At 43.6% G+C, this 23745-nt stretch overlaps 1 protein-coding gene across 2 annotated transcripts in view; it reads right to left on the minus strand.

The window, feature by feature from the left end:
- The window catches only part of ANOS1 (anosmin 1), a 163057-nt gene that overhangs the window by 126844 nt on the left and 12468 nt on the right, over positions 1-23745 (minus strand). For both annotated transcript variants that reach the window (XR_012067469.1, XM_072956008.1), the window contains exon 2: positions 3338-3385. Coding sequence is in view for 1 of the 2 variants with exons in the window: in XM_072956008.1 (XP_072812109.1) it covers positions 3338-3385 (48 nt within the window). In the remaining variant the exon portion in view is untranslated. The remainder of the gene's footprint in view (positions 1-3337; positions 3386-23745) is intronic.

Raw genomic sequence — 23745 nt, forward strand, 5'->3', positions numbered from 1 at the left:
TTCCTTACATATAGAGTTTCTTGAAAGGTGTTTGGTGCATACCACATGCTCAATAAACTGTATGTTTGTTTTCCTTCATATAATAAAGCAAAACTACTGAGACTTAGGACTGTGTTCTTAAATTCTTTTCTAACTCTCAAAATGCACAGATCAGGGTTTCTCAGCCTCCCTCGGCCCCGGTGAACTTGGAGCCAGAAAACTCTTCACCGTGAGGGTGTCCTGTGCATTGGAGTTTTTTGTCACCACCCCGACCTCCACCCGTGAGATGCTAGTAGGTTCCCACCACTGACAGTGACAACCAAAAATGCCTCCTGCCGTTGCTCAGTGTCCCCCTTGGGAACAGCATGGCCCCAGGTTAAGAAGCACTGGCCTAAAGGGATGCTGGGCAGGAAGTCGCTGCCCTCCGTCATCTAAGCCCCTGACTTCACAGTGCTGCCTTCACTACAGGAGAAAGGCGTTGATTTTCCTAATTCATCATACATCATCGTGTTAAGAGGCACAGACACGAAATGGATCGTAACTTTCTTCCTGAAGGTACTAGGGTCATGACGTCCTTTGGGGGGAGAAAAAAATGTAATGAACACGTTTCACTCATGGATTCATTTACAAACAGCTGTTGGCAACTACTCTGTGCCAAACAGCGTTCTACACTCTGAAGAGACCGCAATGAACAAGGAGTACGAAGTCGGTGCCCCCGGGAGCTCGCTTTCTGGTGAAGGAGGCAGACTCTCAGAGATAAAGGACTAAGTCAGTAATGTTGTGCGGGGGGTCATGGGGATGATGACGCATGTAAGAGGGTGGGAGGGGGATCTGGGAAGGCAAGGCTGAGGTGACAACTGTGCTGAGACGTGAACGGGTGGGGGGAGTGGCGGTGAGCAGGACAACTCTGCGGAAGGCGCCTTCTGGGTAGAGGAAAAAGCAGCCTTGACAGGGCAGAGACAAGGAGAAAAGTGGACATGGAGCACAGGCGGACAAGACAGGACCGATGCCTCAGACTGAGAAAGACGGGAAGATATTAAAAGATGTGAGGCGGATCGCAGCAGGAATCAGCTAATGTGTTCAAAGGGTCTTGCCAGCACCCCCATGGGTAGAGTTGAAGCTGAGAGACCCAAGAGGATGCTCCTGGATTGGTCCAGGCAAGAGATGATGGCAGACTGGACATGGGAGGCAGTCAGATGGGAAGAAGAGACTCTATTCTGGAGGATTCTGAAGGTGATGGGCTTTGCAAACTTCACCAAGGCTAATTAAAAAGTCCTATAAAATGCTATGTAACATATATTCAGAAAACATGCACTTTAACATACATTCAGAAAACTGTATCATCAACATTGCTTCTTGATTTGATGGTTTGTTTTTTCACTTCACTGACGCAGTCTTCTCACTGATTTTCCAAGTTGTTGATCTCTCTACAACACAGCGTAGGGGGCGTCATTCTAAACTGGAGTTCACCTCCAGCAGTCTGCTGAGTGACTCCAGGACCAGTGTCAAATGTGTATGTGCCTGAATTTCCCCATCTGTAAAATGGAGTTACCATCGCTCACCACTCACCCGATTAACCTAAAGATCAAGAAGGAAAAGCCTGCAAAAAAAGCTTCACAAATCTCCAAGCAAATACAAACTCGAATTACCTACAAATATATCCAGTATGGATAATGTCCAAAGGAGATAAACTGTGATTAACATGTAAGATTCATTCCCGAAGACCCAGGCTAAAGACAACCTTTAAATTTATGTCAGTTTTGTAAAATATTCCAGAGTCTCTCTTGCAGTTAGCTGTGACTTATTGATTCACTTTTGCTTTCAGGCAAAAGGAATTGATTCCTTTTCTTGTGAAATTCAGTCTCTCATGTCAGCCTGGATCATTCAATTATAAAATACGGTTTCACAATCTGTATTCCCTAGAGCTGCAATTTCCTTTAATTAGGATATTCTATAAAAGCAGTTCCAATGAACCTCTTTCCATTCACATTTCAAGTGCGCAAAACAGGATTAGTTAATTTCTTGCTGGGCCAGGACAAAGGGATGCTTATGACAAGTAACACTGATACAACAAATTACCATCCATGTAACATCCAACTAACTAAACTGCACAGAAACACTACTCATGAAATTTAGTCAGCCTTATAGTCCTACATACACATATATGTGTCCTTTCCTGCAGCGATGACCCAAATAAATTACCCAAACATCAGATGAACAATGTAACAGATACCAGAAAATGCCTTATCAGAGCAAACGCCTATATTATATAAAAAGAGCAAAAGGATCATAAACCAGACATTTTGTCTCTGCCCAGGATCTAAAGAGCCAGAACTGAGCAAAACTTATTTTCACCAAGTTATTTCACATTCACATAATAATTCTGTTCTGTTTTTAGTAACAGTCATGTGGATTAAATGACACAACACATGCATAAATGTCAGAATGTATCACTGCGATAAAGTTCTAGGTTGAAGAACGTTTTTTCTACAATTATCTACTTTGAGATAATGTGAAAGATCTTTCAAAATAAGGTCCTTCATACATATGCTATTTCATATATTGTGTATGAACACTCTGATGAAATTTTGGTTGTAAAATAAAGGAATGCTTCAATTTTCAGTTCAATAGAAATATCCATGAAGGGAATCTCATCAGACACCGTTAAGATCCCCAAGTGCTCCAATATTCATAGCAAGTTTAAACTTTATTCACTTATATAATCTGAATATAAAACCTACTTCGGACTAGAGCTACACACACACACACACACACACACTTTTTAAGTGTTTTGGTGTTTGGGGACTGAGGTAAGAAATTTATGCTATTAAGTATACGAATAAATATAGTGACTACTTTAGAGCATGCATATGCAACAAGAAATAGTCAAAATGGAAAAGAAACTGCTTAAAGAATCAAATTATTTAACCAGCAATTCCTACACACAAACAAAATAAACATACAAAATAACTCACGTGTAAGCAGACTGCACTAAACCTTCTAGTCTAACCAGAAGATGTTTTCTCCTTAGAAAATTTTTAATTAAAAAAATTACAGAATAAGGAGAGAAACAAGGGAGGGTATGGAAATAATGATACATGTAGCCTGACTGCAGTGCTGGTTACACGAACTGAACCTACACATGTGGTAAAACCTCACAGAACTATCTACATACATTATACCAATCTCAATCTTTGCTTTTGATACTGTTCCACAAATACATAAAGTGTAACCCCTGCTGGGAACGGGGTGAAGAGTGCATGTGATTTCTCTGTACTAACTTTGCAACTTCCTGTGACTCTATAGTTGCTCCAAAATTAAAAGATTTTTAAAATACTGACAGTTGTAGGGAACATACCTTAGAACATTGCTTGTGATTCTGGCACCAAACCAGGGAACCATTGTTCTGCAAAAAGAAAGAGAAATATATCGACTCAATTTTCTATTTGAAAACTATATACCCCCATGTGTATGAACATAATTTTAAAATATTTGCATTAAGGAAAGGTTGATTTTGCCATCCTGATATGTCTTTGTTCCTAAAATAGAAAATGTGCTTCTAATGGAAGAGTTTGAGGCTGGAAGTCAGATCCCATGGGAAAGGCTTCTCTTTCCCTTTCCCTGGATGTGTGACTCTGGACAAGGGACTCAGCAGCCCTGTGCCTCAGTTCATCCGTCTGTAAACATAATGACACTATCTCCTGCATGGGGTCAGTGGGATAACAAAGTGGGAGAATATATGCAGACCATTTAGCACAGCTTGACAGTTAGTCAACATGTACCACGTACGAGGGCTATGACTCATTAGCCAAGTACTGAATTTCTGCATGAAACTTGTCGCCCCATGACTAAAACTTTGGTGATGGGTGGGCTGTCATGTATTACATCAGACTGTGCAAGGACGGGGTGGTTAGTCGAGATAGTAGAAACCGTCACCCCATAATTAAATGTTGTAGCCTCCTGTTTTTTTGAAGTTTGAGGTTGAGTATGAGATAAAGTAGTCCGTTTCCCATGTTTGAACACCTACATTTCCTTTTTTTTTTTTAATTGAAGTAGTCAGTTACATTGTGTCAATTTCTGGATATAGTACAATGCCCCAGTCTTGCATATACATACCTGTATTTGTTTTCATATTTTTTTTCCATTAAAGGCAATTACAAGATTCTGAGCATAGTTCCCTGTGCTATATACAAGAAACTTTTTAAAATCTATTTTTACATATAGTGGCTAACATAAACTTTCAGTTTTAAGAATATCAGCAGCTTTGTTTGCAGTTAAGGAAAAAGAATGTTCAACCTACAATATATCTGCTTAAAAGTATTCCTGTAAGAAGTTAATTGATACATAAATCACATACACAAAAGTCACAAGGGCCAGCTCCTGAAGAGCTTTTTCACTAAGGTCACAGTCTAAGGACCTTGTGCCTCCTTGAGTCAGGTCAGAGGGGCCTGCTCCTTGCTCTGGGGCAGCTTCCACCTTTTCACTTCCAGGTCTTTCTCTCCCTGGACGATGGCCAGGAGCTCTGGAGGTCCCCCTCTGCTGCACTGCTCCTGAGAGATGCACCGTACCCCCTCCTCCCACAGGATATATATATTTTCTTTGATCTGAGTCTTAGGTCCTGAAATAGAGTGTGGTCCAGGTGACAGGCTTCCCTGCTTCCTTTTTGCTTGAAAGTTTCACACTAGCATCAGGACCAGCTCCTGGTTGTCACAGAGATGGCCTCCAGCAAAGGCCACGCCAGGCTGACTGGGTCGGCAAAAGCAGGTGTGGCAACTGTGGACTGTCCCACAAGAGTGGTCAACAAAAATATGACTAATGGGCTCGTATGCCTTTGACAAGATTATTACCAATCAACATCCAAAGGTTGTATGACTGACCACATCTAGGTAGCAGGCACTTGCTGTGGTGTCTGACACACTCACCCCACAATCATCCCACATACGACACAAGCTTCGTGCACCCACTTTACACTAAGAAACTGGGAGTCAAAGAAGGCGACGGAAATGTGCACATCCCGGAGCTACTGGTTAACTCAACCGTCAGCACCACAACGAGGGACAGCGAGGGACACAATGGGCGAGAGTGACCGTGGGCTTCGAAGGCAGGTCTAGATTTATAATCATGGAAGGAGAGCAGGAATTGGTCCAGACCACCCTGAACACTGTAAGCTCAGGACACAGCACATCCAGTGCACGAGCTGGGGTGGGGAGGAGGAGAGGAGACTGGCTAAATATGTAGAAAGCAGCTTACAGTGGATTTTGACTTATCATTGGAAATCTTTTTTTTTTTTTTTTTAGTAAATGTCAGGGAGTTAAAAAGAAAAACAGAGGATGGGAGCTGTGAGCAGCTCTGTACAAGGCACACCTTGGGTAACTGTCTTTTGTTCCCTTGGTAGATAAAATGGCCAAACCTCAACAGCAAAAACGCAACGAATCCAGCGAAGCCTGCCTTCGGTGACCCAGCAGGTGCAAACGCTCCTGTCCACCCCACCCTGAATCACAGAGCTCCCCGTCCTGCTCAGACACCCTCCACACCATGGAGAAACCAATACCCACGAAGCCGGTCTGCTGTTTATACATTTTACTGGGAATTAATACCATTGCATTTCCACAACCGAAGCAATTTCATTTTAAGCAAAACTTCCCATCAATCATAAAATGAAAAGCTGTCCTTAGAAAGAAATCTTTGGGACAACAGCAAGCAGGCTTGTGAGATGATTATGATTGTAATCGTTTCTGGTTTTATTACTGAAGATAGTATGCTAGAGCTTGCTTGGGAAGATTAAAAAGATAATCCACGTAAAGTATTTAGGAAAATGTTTGGCACAGAGTTAGATGTCAAAAAAAAAAAAAAGGCCATTGTGGTTATTGATGTTACTGCATTTGCCATTATCAATATTTTGAGGAGTAGGGGGGATTCCCGGACTGAAAATCTCCCAGCTCTTCTGTGCGGCACTCAACCGGCTCAATCTTATCAGTGCAGCTCAAAGGAGCGGTGGGGGTGGGGGTGAGGGTCACGCTTTTTCCCCAGGCTGGTGGCCGTCTTCCTGCGTTTGCCAGCGTGCTGGGGGGCAATGGTAGTATCTGCGCTGTAACCGTCTTTGATTGGCCACCTGTACTTCCTTTCCAGTGAACTGTCTATGCATTTTATCATCTCTATTTTGGATAGTTAACCCTTTTCCTAGCAACTGTAGCAATTACTAGTACCAATCACGTTTCATAGTCATTTGGTCTGTAACTGGCGCTGTAAAATTTTTCCAGTGCATCATTTGTCTTTGAATTTACTCATGGAGTTTTCTCTACACACACACACACACGTTTTCCCAAATGTGTCTCTATTTCCTTTTTGAGGTCGGGCTTTCCTACTTTCTTTAAAACAATCCCCCCAACGTCAAGGTTTTTCAGCTGTTCTTTCTCTGCTTTTGCTTTTGTCAATCAGCATCTCTGCTCTGCAATCTGATTTGTCTCTACAAAGGACTTCTAAGAACCCGGCCTGTTGGCCCCAAAGATGTCTGTAAACCCTCGATTAACTCCGGCCACTGTGTTTCGGCCAGGTGTGCATATACATTGCACCATCCACCTATGTTGCTCACCTGGAATGCTCTTTGAGCAGGAGAGCCATGGAAAAATACAAGAATCCAGTACGTTTCAACATCTCGCCTGGGGGAAGTTTTTGGTCAGATGACAATAGCCTTCACCAGTTAAGTCACTTGACAACAAAAATAAAACACATAGTATGTGCAATAAAGTCTCGCTCTGGCTTAACGCCAGCAAAATAAAGAGACAAAGTACATTAGGCATGAAAGATGTTTGCCTCTTGAATCATCATCGTAACCTCCAGGTAGGATCAGACAGCGGGACTTTTGTAATTATAGAAAGATTACATCCTGTGTTTTATTGGTTTAACCAGATCAAACATGAATGCCAGTCAATCCAACTTTCAAAGAGTTTATATAAGTTCAATAACTGCACCCAGACACTATTTCAATGACGTTTTCAAAATCTCTCCATTTCTAGTCTTTTGATTTTTTTCCTTAAAGAAAAATAATTCTTCAAAAGCTTCAAGAAAACACTTCACTCAAAGACAACCCACAGGGGAAGGATAAAGACAGATGAATATTAGTTATCTACATATAACCATCTGAAAAGCAAAAAAAAAGAATTAGAACAGATTTTACTGTTTTTTTTTTTTAATGGAGGACCTGGGGATTGAACCCAGGGTCTCATGCATGCTAAACATGTTCTGAACCACTGAACTATACCCTCCACACTCCAAATTTACTTAAAAAAAAAATAAGCAGGTGATGGTATGGAACAGCCACAAGGACTAACCAGTCTGCAGTTTCAGAAACACAACATTGAACATGAACATGTTGTGTCCAACAGCAGGACAGAACATGTGACCTAAAACTGGTCCAGAAAACCCACAACAGACCTAAATTTTACAAATCAACCCTATGAAACCACAAATAATTAGCTGTGACTCTTAATCAATGATTGTTTTCATGTTACATGAAAGATTTTTAAAATGAAGCCATGGATTAAAGTTCAGGAGTTCATTTTAAACCAGAATACTTTCCTATTACTTTGGAATTGTGGAATAAAAGAGTTGATTTCAGTCATCACAACCATACATTCATCCAAATTATTTCTTAGGAAACTTAAGTGCATATTACTAACTGAAAGAAGCCAAGGTTACATATTGTATGATTCCAACTCTATGGCATTCTAGAAAAGGCAAAATTATGGAGACAGTACAAGGACCAGTGGTGGTGGGGAGGGAGGGGTGGACAGGCAGAGCAGAGGATGTTTAAGGCAGTGAATCAACTCTGTCTGAAACTGTCATAGTGGATACGTCATTACATACTTGTCCAAACCCAGAGAATGTGTAAGAGTGAAACCTGATGCAGACAATGGACATGGGGTGATTACCACGTGTCAGTGAAGGTTCATCAGTGCAGCCAGTGGACCACTAGGAAGGGATGCTGCAGCCAATGGACCATTAGGAAGGGATGCTGCAGACAGTGGACCACTAGGAAGGGATGCTGCAGCCAATGGACCATTAGAAAGGGATGCTGCAGCCAATGGACCATTAGGAAGGGATGCTGCAGCCGATGGACCATTAGGAAGGGATGCTGCAGCCGATGGACCATTAGGAAGGGATGCTGCAGCCGATGGACCATTAGGAAGGGATGCTGCAGCCGATGGACCATTAGGAAGGGATGCTGCAGACAGCAGACCACTAGGAAGGGACGCTGATAATGGGGGAGACTGTGCATGTGTGAGGGCAGAGGGTTATGGAAACTTTGTATTTTCTGTTCAATTTGGCTATGAATCTAAAACTGCTCTAAAACAAGTTCTATGTAAAAGGGGGGTGGAAAAGCTATATGTTTATATTTGCTGTTTATGAGTAAGATTTCTTTCAAATGTGTGGTTCATCCTCAGAAAATAAACAGCCTTTTCATTAACCTCGCCCCTAAATCTTCCCTCTGGACTCTACAAATATCTCACGTCGAACTGAATTCTACAGGGAAATGGTATGTGGCCACACAAATCCACCTGTGCAGACACCCAGCCCTCCCGACCGGCCCTGCCACTGGAATGTAGGCTCTGGTCACATTCTCTGCTTCACTTCTTCACAGCTGGCAGCTTGCCCGGGAATGAGAACCTTTATAAGTGCTGTCCTTCCACCCACAACTGGTGCCCTCTGCAAGTCACCTCCCCTGCATTTTTCAGGTCACTGCAAATGCCACTTCTTCCAGGAAGCCTTCCCTGAACCCCACGGCCTGCTGATAACAGCTCCCCTGCTGTGCGCGCTCATGTGGCTCCCTGCATTTCTCTTCCAAAGCATTCTCGCACAGTCGCCAGATCTACATGTATTTGTTTTTATTTAATAATTATCACCCCGTCCCTATTCCCTGTCACCTGTGACCTCCTTGAAGATAGAATCTGTCTGTATCTCCCACTCAGCACTGTGACCGTAATAAATATGACTGAATAAATAAGTGAATTGAATAGGGAGTCATACAAAAGAATTTAAATTTTGATCGTGAGACCATGAGGAGCTGAAAAGAATGAAACAGACAGAGCTGAACAAACGTTTCATCTTCGCTAGGCAGAGCTCGTAGGAAACAGCTTCATCACTGGGTTTCCTACAGAGTAAACGTCTGAGAGATTCCATGTGAGAATATTAAAAACTGAACAAAAACATGTCTTCAGAATTGAGTACAAATTATTTAAGAAAGAATCATGCTAATTATCTTTTTATAGATGTAGATAAAGTCACTGAAAGAAAACTTATAGAACAGCAAGCTAGACTATGCCATGTGGGAAAACGTAACGTTTTATTAACACTTTACTATGAGTTTCAAGAAGGAATATGTTTATGAATTCTGTACGTGGGACAGCCCTATATCAGGACAGAAGTCTTGCTACTTACTGTCCCAACAGAATGACGAGGCCCCTGAGAGAAGCACAGGTCCTGGCTTCTCCAAGCACATTTCAAGCTACAGTCTCCCAACTGTAATCTCCTCCAAGAGGATGTGCTCATCCTGAATTCATTCTCGTCACAGCTATGACTTTGGATGTTTTCACTAAACCAGATCTGGTGTTAAAATCTGTATTTTCGGGAGAAAATTCTGGTAAATTGTGCACTCTCCACAAAATCACATAAGGCCCTGGAAGACGTCAAGACTGAGTAAGTGACTTGTGCAGAAATACATTCAAACATAGGTAGGTTTAGAGGGAGCATTAAATTCAATAACTAAAAATTAGTAAATGACATGTATTACAGAATAAAGGAAGCATGAGCAATAGAGGACATATGTCAGTTAAGCAACCACAGCGTTGTTCCCGGGAAACACGAAAAAGAAAGAAACATCTGTATAAATGTCACTCTCTCCCTAGCTCCTCCTTCATGGCAGGGACAGGAAAAAGTGTTGGTGAAGACAGATTATAAAGACAGGCATGCTCAGACATCACTCTCAAGTTTTCACTTTGCTTGTGAATCGTGTGGATTCTCCCAATTCCCGGAACCTCTCACAAATCACAACGCATACTTGTCTGGAAGGTGAACAAAGGCTTACGGAATAAAGTGCCCAGGCCAGTAGGGCACAGGTACAGGGTTCACTGTGTAGGAATGACCGTCTGCTTCAGAGGGCTGGAAGGACTGTCTCCAGGTGGGTGACGGGAGTTGGCCACACCTGTTTCTGTTTCCAACCATTTTGTTTGCGTCTAAGGGATAGTAGCCAAGACAAGACTGGGAAGAGGAAAGGAGGAGCAGCCACAGGGGAGGAAGTGGATGGAATAAGGAACAGAGACAGAAAGGGTCCCGAAAGTATGGGGTAAATGGCATATCAGGTCCCTGCCCATAAACATGAGATGTTAAAAGGCCTTCAAAATTGAGCATGAAAAGGCACATTTTGTTTTCGTCATCAGAGGCAAAGGCAAATCTTCTGCACTACGATTATTATAACTGAACCACACAAAAGCCATTGGCATGAGGACTCTGGTCAGCTGCTGGGGGCTGCAGCTCAGTGGTCCCTTGGGTGGGTGTCCAAATGCAGAGGTGGCACTTTCTGACACAAGGATGCTGTGCTCCATTATGCAGCATCAGCTCAGTCTCCATGGCAACCACCCATACTGTCCAACCTTGGATATAGGGTCCCCAACTCAAGCCTGGGTATCCCAGCGACACCTGCAAACCACAGTAATTACAGACAAAGCACAGGAAACAAGGCTGGTGGACATAAGAGGGGAGATGAGTTCTGGAGACAAGATTAATGACCAGGATCCACCTGTCTGGATCTAGAACATGGCCTCTCAACAATCTTAAAGTCCTGAGGTACCACACCACGTGGAGACATACCATCTGATTGTCTTGGAAGTCACAGGGTCTTACCCCAACTGTGATGAATGCTCCACAGCCACTGTTGGCCAAGTAGCGGTCGTGACAGAGGTCAACACTTCACGCCTGTGAACGTGGTCATGGTTGTGTACGCTACCACCATCAGGTTCTAACAGCTGCCTGGATGTCAGGTCAGCGCTGGGTACCACCAGAGAAAACCTCACACCCCTGTGGAATGGTGTGATGACAAACCTGTCATTCTCAGCCTCGGGTGAATGTCTGAACTATCCATCAGTCCTCCCAGCACTGACGTGACATCCAGGCAGCTATTAGAGGTTGATGGATTTAGTCAGAATTTGGCTACTCTCTAGCTATAAAAAGGCAAGAAATTGAAACTTTTGGGGGAAAAAAGATTAAAATGATGCATCCTGGGCTCTAGACAGGACTTGGCAGGAAATTAAAAGAAGGGCCAATGTAACAGGACTTCCTAACCTCCTGGTTCAACAGCCAGCTGGGAAATCTGTTAGACGTGGACGTTTTCAGGGACCGACTCAAGGAGATCTAGACCTGACCCTGGAATCTGTAGACTAGGAGGTGCCCCAAATGTTTCTTACAGTGCGGCACACATGCTCAGCACTGGGCAACAGACTGCCTGAACTTCGAGGGGTTACGGAATGAAGCTCTTGTGGTGAATGACACAGAGCAGCTGCAGAAAGTAAATAAAGCACACAAACGGTAGGTATTTGTGCTCAGTGTGGAAAAGTGGCGTTTAAAAAGTGTCAGAGACTGGAGTTCTGGTGGCTGACAGGTCCAAGGTGTGCCAATGGTTGGAAATGGATCAACCCCGAAGTCAGAGAACTTTGTTATACAAAATAAAAGGGTAATTGTAGCGAATACTGCCGTGTACCGCCCGATCCCCATCACTGAAATGCACACTGTCCCGGCTACTGAGAGTGTGAGAGCTGACAGTTCACACCCAAACTCCCTCTTCCTGCCCCCTGCCCCTAGAAGTTGTACTTGGTTGCAGAGAGCTAACCCAAGGCCACGTTTCTTTAGCAAGAAGACTATATCCAATGACTGGCTGATGCTGGGGTACAAAGGTTCAACCCCCTGTCCCATTCAGGGTAACTTTCAAGACAACCCAGCTCCCGAGTGTGCAGTGGGGTCCGCTGTGGCCATAGTGGCCACCGCAGGGCAGCCCCACTCCTCCTCCTGCCCCACACTATGTCCTTCACTCCCCCATGCTATGTCCTTCACTGCCCCCCACCCACCCCAGAGTGGACCAGGAATGAGCTTTCTCTACTGAAAGGCTTTTGGAAAAAGCTAAGTTTCAATAATGGCAAGTGGTAGATAGGAGGCAGACTTCTCAAAACAGATGAGGGTGCTGAATAAATTAAGCACATGGTGCAGGGTGGGAGAGCCACATGAAAGTGTGCCCTTCCCGGGCGGAAGGGACGGTGGACACACATGAAACAGTTGGCGAGCAGGTCGGTATTTCAGCCCAAGCACACAGCTCCTCGTTTCAAGTTCCAACAAGCCCTTTTTCAATCAAGTTCAGGATGCACTACAATTTCACTTCAGGTTGATCCATTTTTCCTAAAACTAAGAGAATCGTTGTCTTTTGAGCATAATCACCAAAGAATACATTATTGTTCCGATATGTTTCAACTTGTTATTGGCGGCTATTTTCATCTGCGCTTTTGAAAGCAACTTTAGCGTGGGGCCGTGTACCGAACAACTGAAAGGAATAGTAGAAACTTTTTCTTTTTTACAAAACATGCCAAAGTTCCCAAGAAGAATTAAAATCATGATCGAAGCAGAGAAAAATGCAAGAGCAACGCAGAAAAGCAATTTAAAAAAACATAACTTTACACAAGTCTTAATTGCAGCCTTTACTACGATTCTCTGGGAAGATGGGGTGCCATGTGCCACAAACGCACAACTCTCTGCAGTCCACTTTAAGCAACTTAAATGACTAGCGATGTTTAGGAGTCTTCCCAGGGCTTTTCTTTCCTTAATTGTTGTTGTTCTTGCAGCTGTTGTATTTTTTATTGCAGGATATCTCATCCACGAACAAAACAGAAAATTACGAGAAATTTTAGCAGAACCTCAAAGGATGCAGCCAGCTACTGAAACAATGACCTCACAAGATGTCTGAGCTGCAACGGGATTCAATCTTGTCCTACCTGGGAAGGGTAGTGTACCAAAGCTCTTATTCATAATTGATTGAAAATGGATTTATTAGTAGTATATCAAGACTTACTGAGGGCTCTTAGAATTCTGGCTCTCCACAATTCGTCACATGAGCCACGAGGATTCCAGATTTCTGAGATCTCCTGCAGCATTACTAATACAGTGGCCCTTTCTGCAAGCCATTTGCATCACTGGACATTTCTGTCAATCCTTCTTTGCGGAAGTATAAGATCTATTTAACTAGGACCCAGCCTGTTCTCTAAATACAACCAGGACAAGGGACTCAAAACATGATTCCAAATATCCACTCCAAGTGTTTGTAAACTGCAGAATCCTGACTCAGATGCTACCATATAATCATGCATCAGAGAAGACCTTTGAGGGTCATATAATCCATTCTCTTGCTGAGAACAAGACAAACGTAACTGCTTAATGACATGTCACTGTCTTAGAATACAAGGAACTTTCCAAAGGAAAGAAGTTACAGTGCCCCAGTAACATGTCGCCCTGTCTCGTCAACTTTTCCATCCTCGAATTCCTACCCAAACGTCTCAAATCCATCAAAGAGCAAAGGAGTGAGCAGTTACTAACTTTCAGACTTTCTGCCAGCTAAGATTTGATTCTGTAATTAACCAAAGCCTCTAATGACTGTCTCCAAAACATTCACAATGCCTGCGAAAAAGGTCAAAGCCAGATGAGAAAGACACGAGACAGGACGCACCCTGTCTGAGTACTGAGAGGGAAGACCACATAGGTGTTCTTCGACCTTGTGATACTCAAGGAGGGACCAAGATAATGACGCAGATAACCCACATCTTGGAAGTGAACATGAAAGGGGGAACTTTCTGAAAAACTCTCCCTACCGTCTGAGAAAGGAAAGTGACGGACGGGTCGGGAGGGAAGATGTCAGCACCCAGGGAGAGCACCAGACCTCAGAACCACCCCGCCTAGGACTTTCTGACCACGTCAGTCATTCATTACCATGGATCTGAACAACACGTGACAGCCATGAGCAATCCTGGCAACAGCGGATGCTGAGGAAAATCCTAGATCATTAGAACTGCGACAGTTAATGGAGATTCATGTTCACATGCTGTCTTTATAGATGCAGACAATGGAGCACAGGAAGCCTAGAAATTATGCAACAAGTTGCTGATTCAAATTAAAACATTTTAATAGATAGCACACCTAACATGGAATCAAAAGATCCTACTTCACAATCCCAGGCTATTTCTCCATCATAAATGGTGGGCTCTTAGAAAAATTAATTTCTTCTTTTCCAACATGCAAAGAAGAGTATTTTTACAAGATCGTCACAGAGATGGTTACGAAGACCCCTGTTATCATCTGAAGTCAAGGCTGCTGTCTAGCTGGCAAGACGCAAAACCCATTAACAACAGTGCTCTGCACACAAAGAGGGACTTAATAATTTAGAAGAAGTTCGCGGAGAGCTCAGGAGTCCTGCGTGGCTCGAGTGAGTGATTAACCGTGGAGACGGCGGAATTCTAAGAGCCCTCATTAAGTTCTGATTTAATGGTAAAGAAAATGATCTTCAGTTGCTTGGGAATAAGATCAGTCTTAGAAATAACTTATTCTTTTGAGTACTTCTAAAGGCACCCTGTCTATGGAAAGCACAGGATTGCCACAGTGCTTTACTGCAGGGCTGCACTAACTGAAATCCATTACCCATAACCCCCGTTTGGGGAACATGAAAATCCAGTAACACCAAATACTATTTCTTTGGGGTTCCTGGACCCAATTCCAACGTGTGTGTTGATGGAGGCGGTAATGGCTTCCCCACACCATCAAGTCATTCTTGCACACTAACAGGGTGACTCAATTCTGACACCGTCTACCCCGAGGTAGCACCAAATCCCACAGGTTAAGGGCTCAGTCACACGAGCCTCCCCTGGCCTTCAGATGCCAATGGCAATCCCAGGTTACCACCTGGGCTTCTGACCAACAAACTACAGACTGGAGGTTCCAACGATCCCATCCTTGGACTTTAAAGACCACTTGCAAATCCCAGTTGTGACTTGTACTTCTGACTGACTGGCCACAGGTCAGAGATTCCCATGACCCTCCCTCGGGTTCAATTAATTTGTTAAAGCAACTCACAGAATTCAGAGAAACATGTTTCTTGCTGGATCCCTGATTTACTATAAAAGGATGTGACTCAGGAACAGCCAAATGGAAGAGACGCAGAGGGCAGTGCGTGGGGAAAGGGCAGGCAGCTCCCGAGCTCTCTCCAAGCACAGCAGTCCACAGAGCCACCCAGCCAGAAGCTCTCCAGACCCCGACCTCGGGGTTTTTATAGAGACCTCAGTACACAGGCGTAATTAATCACGGGTTGCTGGCGACGGATCCAACCTGTGGCTCCCCTCCCTCCCCTCCCAGGGGCATCTGCCATGAGGTTGAAAGTTCTAACCCTTTAATCATGTGGTTGGTTCGACTAGCAGCCAGCCCCCATCCATAGGTTATCCAGGGGCTCTCCAAAAGTCACCTCATTAATATCACAAAAGACACTTTTATCACTCCTATCACAGGGAATTGCAAGCATTTCAAGAGCTGTGAGCCAGGAACTGTGGACAAAGAGAATATACATATGAGAAATATATATTTGGTCATTCAGGTGACCAAATATATATTTCTTATAAATCACAGTACCACACTCTCCTTAACATTATTTAAAATTCAAAATGAAATACAATGACAATAGGTTTCCCAGTACCACTGTAATACGGTACCACAAACTAGGCGGCTTAATCAACAGAAACTACTGGCCCACAGTCCTGGAGGCTAGAGATCTGAGGTCAAAGTTTCAGCAGGGCCACGCTCTCTCTGAAGGCTCTGGGGGGAATGTGGTCCATGCCTTTCTCTTACCTTCCAGAAGTTCTTTGGCTTATGGTAAAACTGAGTCACCCTAAAGTCAAGTTCCTCTGCCAAGTTTAAGATTAACCTCTCCACCCAAAATTGTATTCCCTTTCCTGTCCCACCCCTGTGCCTATCAAAATTGAGGGGTATCAAAGAAAAGGGGGGACGGAAACCAAGCAGGACCCTGTGGGGCCCTCCTGGGTACAAAAGCCCCTCCGTGTACCCCATTTCTTGTTTGTACAAAAAGGTTTTAGTCTCCCAGGTCTTCTCTGAGTTCTAAAGAGCAGAGACAGGAGTTAACTAATTAGGGAAGTGAGGGAAGGCAGGAACAAAGGAAAAGCAGACAAGGAAGAACAGTACTGAAGCTTAAACAACAGTTCAGTGGTAAAGCAGAGTCCTAGTTCCTCCTCAAGGGATGTATCTAACCATCTGACACTTGTTGGTGGTTAAGATTCCAGAAACACCACCCTGCTGCCTCTCCACCATCAATCAGGAGAAAGTCATGTGCCCTGCAACCCTCACCCAACATGATGCCTTTACAAACCCTTCCCTGGAAGCCATCAGAAGTCCGGGTCTCTTTAGCATGAGGTGCCAGTTCCCCTTGGCTGGTGCCAAAGTGACGGACGGATTGGGAGGGAAGGTGCGTAAACTAAACGCAGTACCGTCCTTCATCCCAACCCAACATCAGTAGATTAGCTTTGCCGCAGGGCAGGGGTGAGGACCCAAGTTCAATTCAGGAACAACAGCAGCAAATCCAGTCTCCACATACCTTCCAGCTGTGTCCTCACATCCATGTCTGTCTGTGGCCAAATTTCCCTTTTATAGGCATACCCATCGTATCGAGTTAGGGGCTTACCCCATTGAAGTATGACCTCCTCTTAACTAATTATATCCCCAACAACTCTATTTCTGCATAAGGTCAATTTTCTGAGGTTCTGGGGGTTAGGAATCAACATACGGATTTGGGGGGACTTAATTCATCCCATAACAGTGACTAAAAATACATCATATGCTATGTTGTTTCAACCATACCAACCTACAGCCCAACTGAGAAATCTCTGCCTCAGTATATTCATGCTTTTTTTCCCATTTGCTTTAAAAAATCACTATCAGTGTTTGTTCCTTAACTGTGGCTTCCGTGTCACCTCCCAGCATATGTCAGAGCATCGGGGCTCACAACCCATCTGTCTCTCCATCTTGCCAGTGATGACTAGTCCCCTGTGTTTTACATAAAGTGCTTATATCTTCAGCATATGTTTCCATCATAAGGAGACAAGTGTTAACCATAATGTAGACTTGGTAAGACCAAGTAGTTCAGCTTTCGGTGGAAACAGGCTGCTTAAATAACCAGCACACAGGCACAATGAGATGACGTGGCCAGGTCCAGAATCGGTGCCCCCCGCCCTCCCCCACCACCGGGGGAACCAATCTATTCTTACGGTGCTCTTTCTGCCCTGTGTCCAGACCCTCAACTTTACACTCTCCACCATTCCGTAACTGGACCTTGACTGCTAATGACCGCTGCTCTCTGAAGTGGCCATTATGGAGTCTTCCTCCTGAACCCAGACTTCCTGAACTCCTAGGGTCAGAGGGAGCAGTGATGGGATCTTTCCCCATCAACAAGCTGGAGCCCAAACCCATCTTTCAAAGAGACGGCGGCCGACCACAACTCCTGTCCTCTCCTTGACTAACGGCCATACTGAAACCGACTGTGTCCTCAATGACATGCCTGCTGAGGAAGCCTACTTCACAAGCTAAATCTTCTTTTTCTTCCTCTCCTTTTTCAGTTTTATTAGGTAGGATTCACAAGCTAAATCTTAATAAATGTTACGTAACCCTGAACAGAGGAAGGTTGGTCAGAAGAACAACGCTGGGGCCAGGAGGCGGAGAATGTCAAGTTTCGATGCTAAAACGTGGCCTGTGTCATCAAGCAGAGGAAGGCACTGGAGAGAAGCCCCAGGCCCTAGATAACTCTAAAGCAGGGGTTCTCAAAGTGGGGACCAGGGACCATCACCGGAAGCTTCTTAGACACACAAATCCCGGGTCTTACCCCAGACCTGCAGGGCACGGCAAGCTGTGTTTTAACAAGTCTTCCAAGTGACTCTGAGCCTCGCTGAAGCTGGGGAACCTCGACACCAAGGGGGGACAATTCGTCTTTCTTCACTGCACAGGACTTTACGAAATCCCACTCCGGGTGTTGCTCCCTTCCCTCCGCGTTACCACGTACGTACGCTCTGAGTACCTAGCTGGCTCTGCAGGTAGACAACAGGCCGCTTAAATAAGCCACCACACAGTCATACCGAACCTCCACACTGCTCGCCACGCGAGTACTCGTAGCACTCCAGTTATTGAGAAAGACAACCCTCTCGATCAAGCAGTAAGTCAATCTTTGGATGTGTGTGTGTGTGTGTGCATGTATAATTTCCCACCCAGTCAAGTGCATGTCTGCTCCTGAGCCTGGGAAGGGACTGCCCAAGATAACAGCACCCAACACCATCCAGGCCTAGCTGGCCTCCACTCTGCCTCGGCCTCACCTCTGTCTCTTCCTAAAACACAACTGGAGTAAGATGTTACTTATTGTCCAGGATGACAGTGAGGAAACAAAAGGAAGGCAGACTCTAAAGGCACTCAGAAATTCCTCTACTATTTCTCAAAGCAGACGCCTGACAGTTGTGAAGCTTGACAGGCGTGATCTGAGGTTTCTAGTAGGCAGTCCCCGTGAGGCACGTTACAACCTGGCTTCTGACACACTGACCAGCAGAGGTGAAAGATTTTTAAATGATCAAGCTAATTACTCACAAGCATTAAGAGGAGCCGGAGAGAATACGTCACCAGATAAGAGAAACTGAATTCTGTTGTTATTGTCACTACGACCATTTAAAAAAATGTCTACTTAGAAAACAACATACAATGCCCCATAAATGAAAAGTACTATTTCTACTTGCATTCCCACAGAGTATGTTAGTGATACGTTCTGGAACACACCGAATAAGCCCTAGAAGTACTTTTTCTAATATTAAAGCAAAGTCTACCTTGATACACACATACATGCTGGAAGCCTCAGGAGAAACTGTAGCTGAATGTCATCTGCAGTGCAGGAAATCTAAGCAGGAAAAAAGAATGACCAGAGATACACGGTTTTCCCAGTCTGACTTTACTAAGTCCCATTTTTGGTCACACAGTTTTCCTATGATATATGCATCTTGATTGTGCTAATTTATGTGTTATTCATTAGCGAGCACAGAATAATTAATCACACTAAAATGGAGCACCCCATAGTCCATTATGCCCTGACTTATATGATATCCTAGCCCATTCATCATGATTCTGGGTTGTTTTAATATGAACTTCAAAAGACAGCATGTTCTAATGAGCGATCACTTGAGAAAACATAATGAATTAAATGGGATGCAAGAGAAAGAGCAATAACCCCAAGAAAAGACCTCACTTTGCAAAAAAAAATCAGTTCCAAGAAAAATGTTACCTGCAGAATTATAAGCAACCCTGCATCCGGCAAGTTAGGTATGTTTTCCTAACAGAATAGATACCCTAGAATTCAGCGGCCTTTTCTCCTTACACAGTATGTATCCAAGATTTCAAATTTCAGTTTTAAAATCTACTTAAACTATTCCCACGCATCACAGGGGAACAGAAAATCTTTATGTGACAAGAGCATGTGAGACGTGCGTTTCATCCTCTATATATAGAACAAGGTGCTTTCAAATAAACTTCAAAGGGTACATTTTTTAAATTAAAAAGTTGCATTAAAATTTTTTATTTACAAAAAAAAAAGATTTTACTTTTTGAAGGGGGTTTAGGTTACCAACAAAATTAAAAGAAAGGTACAGAGGTTCCCATACACCCTCTGCCCTCCACAACACACACAGCCTCCCCCACCATCAACATCCCCACCAGTGCACAGGTGTTACAAGTAATGAGCCTACAATGAAACATTATTGTCAGACAGCATCCATGGTTTACATTAGGATTCACTCTTGGTGTTGAACTTTCTGTGGGTTTGGACGAAGGGATAATGACATATACCCATAATTATAGTATCACACAAGGTATCTCCAGTATCCTAAAAAGTCTGTGCTCCACCTATTCATTCCTACTCCAGCCTCCACCCAAACCCCTAGCAACCACGGATTTCTTTACTGTCTCCACAGTTTTGGCTTTTTAAGAATGCTGTACAGTTGGGATCATACAGCACATAGCCTTCTCAGATGGGTTCCTTTCACTTAGTGATATGCATTTGAGTTTCCTACATGTCTTTTTGTGGCTTGATACCTCATTTCTGTATAGTGCTGAATAATATTCCACTGTCTGAATGGACCTCAGTTTATTTATCCATCACCTAAGGAAGGACATCTTGGTTGCTTTCAAGTTTTGGCAAGTCTGAACAAAGCTGCTCTGAATATCCATGTGCAAGTTTCAGCGTGGACAAATTTTTACCTCATTTGAACAAATACCAAGGAGCACAAATGCCAGATCAAGGGCATGCTTTGTTTTGCAAGGAACTTCCAAGTGACTGTTCCATTTTGCATTCCCAGTAGCAACAGAAAAGAGCTCCTATTGCTTCACATCCTTGCCAGCCATCTGGTACTGTCAGTGTTCTGGGTTTTGGCCATTCTCATGGGTGTGTAGTGGAATCTCACTGTTGTTTTAATCTGCATCTCCCCGATGACATATGATGTGGAGCAGCTTTCCATATGCTTGTTTGCCACTTGTATATTTTCTTTGGTGAGATGTCTGTTGAGGTCTTGGCCCATTTTTAAATCAGGTTGTTTAAATCACCTTTTATGACTTTCAGACCAGCCTTTGCAGGATCAAGGGGTTCCCACTACTCATCTTTGAGTCCCAAGATCTTCAGTACCAGGCACTCACTCTGTGCCTTACTTGTCTCAAGAACCACAGCCAATGCTTCCATAGAGCTAAGTACACGTGAGGTTCTGCTCCAAGTCAACTGTGTGGCATCATAGCACAACCCAACGAAGCGGTGATACCATGGCCACCACTTTACAGGTGAGACAACTGAGGCAAAGAGCACTAAGTGGTCTGAAAGAAGGCCCAGAGCCCAAAGGTTTGTGTTTTGGGATTTTTTTTTTTTACTTTTTAAACTGAGTTATAGTCATTTTACAATGTTGTGCCAAATTCCAGTGAAGAGCACAATTTTTCAGTTATACATGAACATACACACATTCATTGTCACAATTTTTTTTGCTGTGAGCTACCACAAGATCTTGTATATATTTCCCTGTGCTATACAGTATAATCTTGTTTATCTATCCTACATTTTGAACTCTCAGTCTGTCCCTTCCCACCCCCCACCCCCTTGACAGCCATGTTTGTATTCTGTCTATGAGTCTGTTTCTCTTTTGTATTTACTTTTTTTTTTTTAGATTCCATATATGAGCAATCTCATATGGTATTCTTCTTTCTCTTTCTGCCTTACTTCACTTAGAATGACAGTCTCCGGGTCCATCCATGTTGTTGCAGATGGCGTTATTTTATTCTTTTTTATGGCAGAGTAGTATTCCATTATATAAACATACCACATCTTCTTTATCCAGTCATCTGTTGATGGACATTTAGGCTGTTTCCATGTCTTGGCTATTGTAGATAGTGCTGCTATGAACATTAGGGTGCCGGTGTCTTTTTAAAGTAGGATTCCTTCTGGATATACACCTAGGAGTGGGATTCCTGGGTCATATGATAAGTCTATTCCTAGTCTTTTGAGGAATCTCCATACTGTTTTCCACAGTGGCTGCACCAAACTGCATTCCCACCAGCAGTGTAGGAGGGTTCCCCTTTCTCCACAGCCTCTCGAGCATTTGTCATTTGTGGACTTTTGAATGATTCAGAGGCCAAAGGCTTTTTGAAGGGAAAAGATGTTTACTTGCAAAGAAGTTCCAAGGGAATCAGACTTTATGGACCAGCTCACCAAATTTAAAACACACAGCAGGCATTTAAAGGAAAAGATGCAATATGGCCGACTTTACATTTGTCTGGTCATGGCTGGAAAACTCCAATTTTCTACATGGCTATCACAGCCACAGACGCCATGACATACCTTCAGAATCGTCACTGCCAAGACAGAGATACAGCTGTTTTCATTTAGGAGAATGTTTACTATAGAACGGAAGCAAAGCATTTTTTCTAACTGCATTTTATAGACCCAATTGCCTTATTCTTTCCTAGGATCTCAAACGGAGACATAAACAAGCACCCCTCCAAACTCCCACGTCATGAGTGAAGGAGAACACTGTGAACGCCACCAATTTACTGGCTCACGTATCTGAGCCTATTCTTTCAAAGAGGATACCTGAGTACATAATAAAAGAATCATACATGTACACACATTTAGATAGGGATATGCATATATGAATACAGACAGTGACCTCCAGACAGCAGATCCAGAGAGACAGAAAGAAAAAGAGATAGAACTAGGCCAGTGGTTTTCAACAGGGGCGATTTTGTCCTATGGTGCACAATGGAATGTCTGGAGATCATTTTTTTGTCACAACTCGGGGTGGGAGGGATGCTACTGGAACCTACCGGGTAAGGACCAGGGATTCTGCTAAACATCCAGTAATGCACCGGACAGCCCCACAGTAAACGATAACCTGGCCCCAAATGTCAATAGTGCCAAGGCTGAGAAACCTGAACTAGACACCCTTGGATAATATGCATACAAACATATACATGGAAATACATTTTGGCCCTAATTTCTTATGGTTGTTCAAAAAAGAACAAACTTTTTTTTTCAAAACTGTGAAGTAATAAATAGAATAAGAGTTTACAATATTGCCCTATTAAAAAATAGGTTAAAAACATTATTCAAGTCCATGCAGGGCCCCTGAAAAACAGAAAGCTCAAAATACACAAATGGATATCTGTTCTCACAGTCTCACCTCTAAACACATTTCTCTCTGGTGATACTTAAGTGAATATAGTCCATCCAGAAGTATTTTTTTTTATTTCTTTGCAGCTGTGAGGACATTATCTCATAACTCTGGATTCAAAAATGTGGAAACAACAATAAGAAAAGATGTTCCCTACTTTCTTTGCGATTCTGGCCCAATGGGAAAATAACTTCCCAGATGCAGGCCATTTCTGGAATGATCAGCAAATGGATTTGGCTGTGCTGCCTTCACAATGGTACAGCCAAATGTCAAAACAAAGGAAGGAGATGGAAGGGGAGGGAGAGGGGAAGAGGTGACAGAAAGGGAGAGAAAATCCATTTCTAGTCAAAGACATGTCAGGGATATCCATCAAAACTCAGCTAAGAGCCTACCGTGTCTAAAGGAGGAAGAAAGGAGCTGGGGTACCTATTTTAGATTTAAAAAGCACAGTTCTAGGTCTCAAGGGCTATAGTAGCCCAAAACACAGAAGAGAACACAAGAAATCAAGTGGGTGCCCACCTTCAACCAATGATGATCTTGACAATCTTTCACGGTGCACAGCATCTTGGGTGATTTCTCTGCACTTCCTTGCCACTGAAGACATTTTTTAAAAATCCCAGTTACCAAAAACTTTTATAGCAACCAGTCTCCTATTTCCTTCTCATTCTTTCTGAAAGTAATCAGTAACTTCCACATAAACTTGGCATTCTTCTCGTTAACAGGCTTCCACTCCAGAAAGCAAGCTCCAAGTTAATGCTGCCCTGTGGCTTGTAACTTCACCTCCATCTGAGTCATCCACACAGCAGGACTGCTGGGCAAGAATGGGCCAGCCTAGATGCCTGGCTGGCCTTCTGCTCCTTGTTTCATACGCAGTTACTCCTCTGTGGAGAGCAAAACCCTGTTCACTGGGGGAAAGAGTCATAGAGGAAGGGACAAGACATCAGTAAGC

Source organism: Vicugna pacos, chromosome X, assembly GCF_048564905.1.
Source record: "Vicugna pacos chromosome X, VicPac4, whole genome shotgun sequence".
NCBI lineage: Eukaryota > Metazoa > Chordata > Mammalia > Artiodactyla > Camelidae > Vicugna > Vicugna pacos.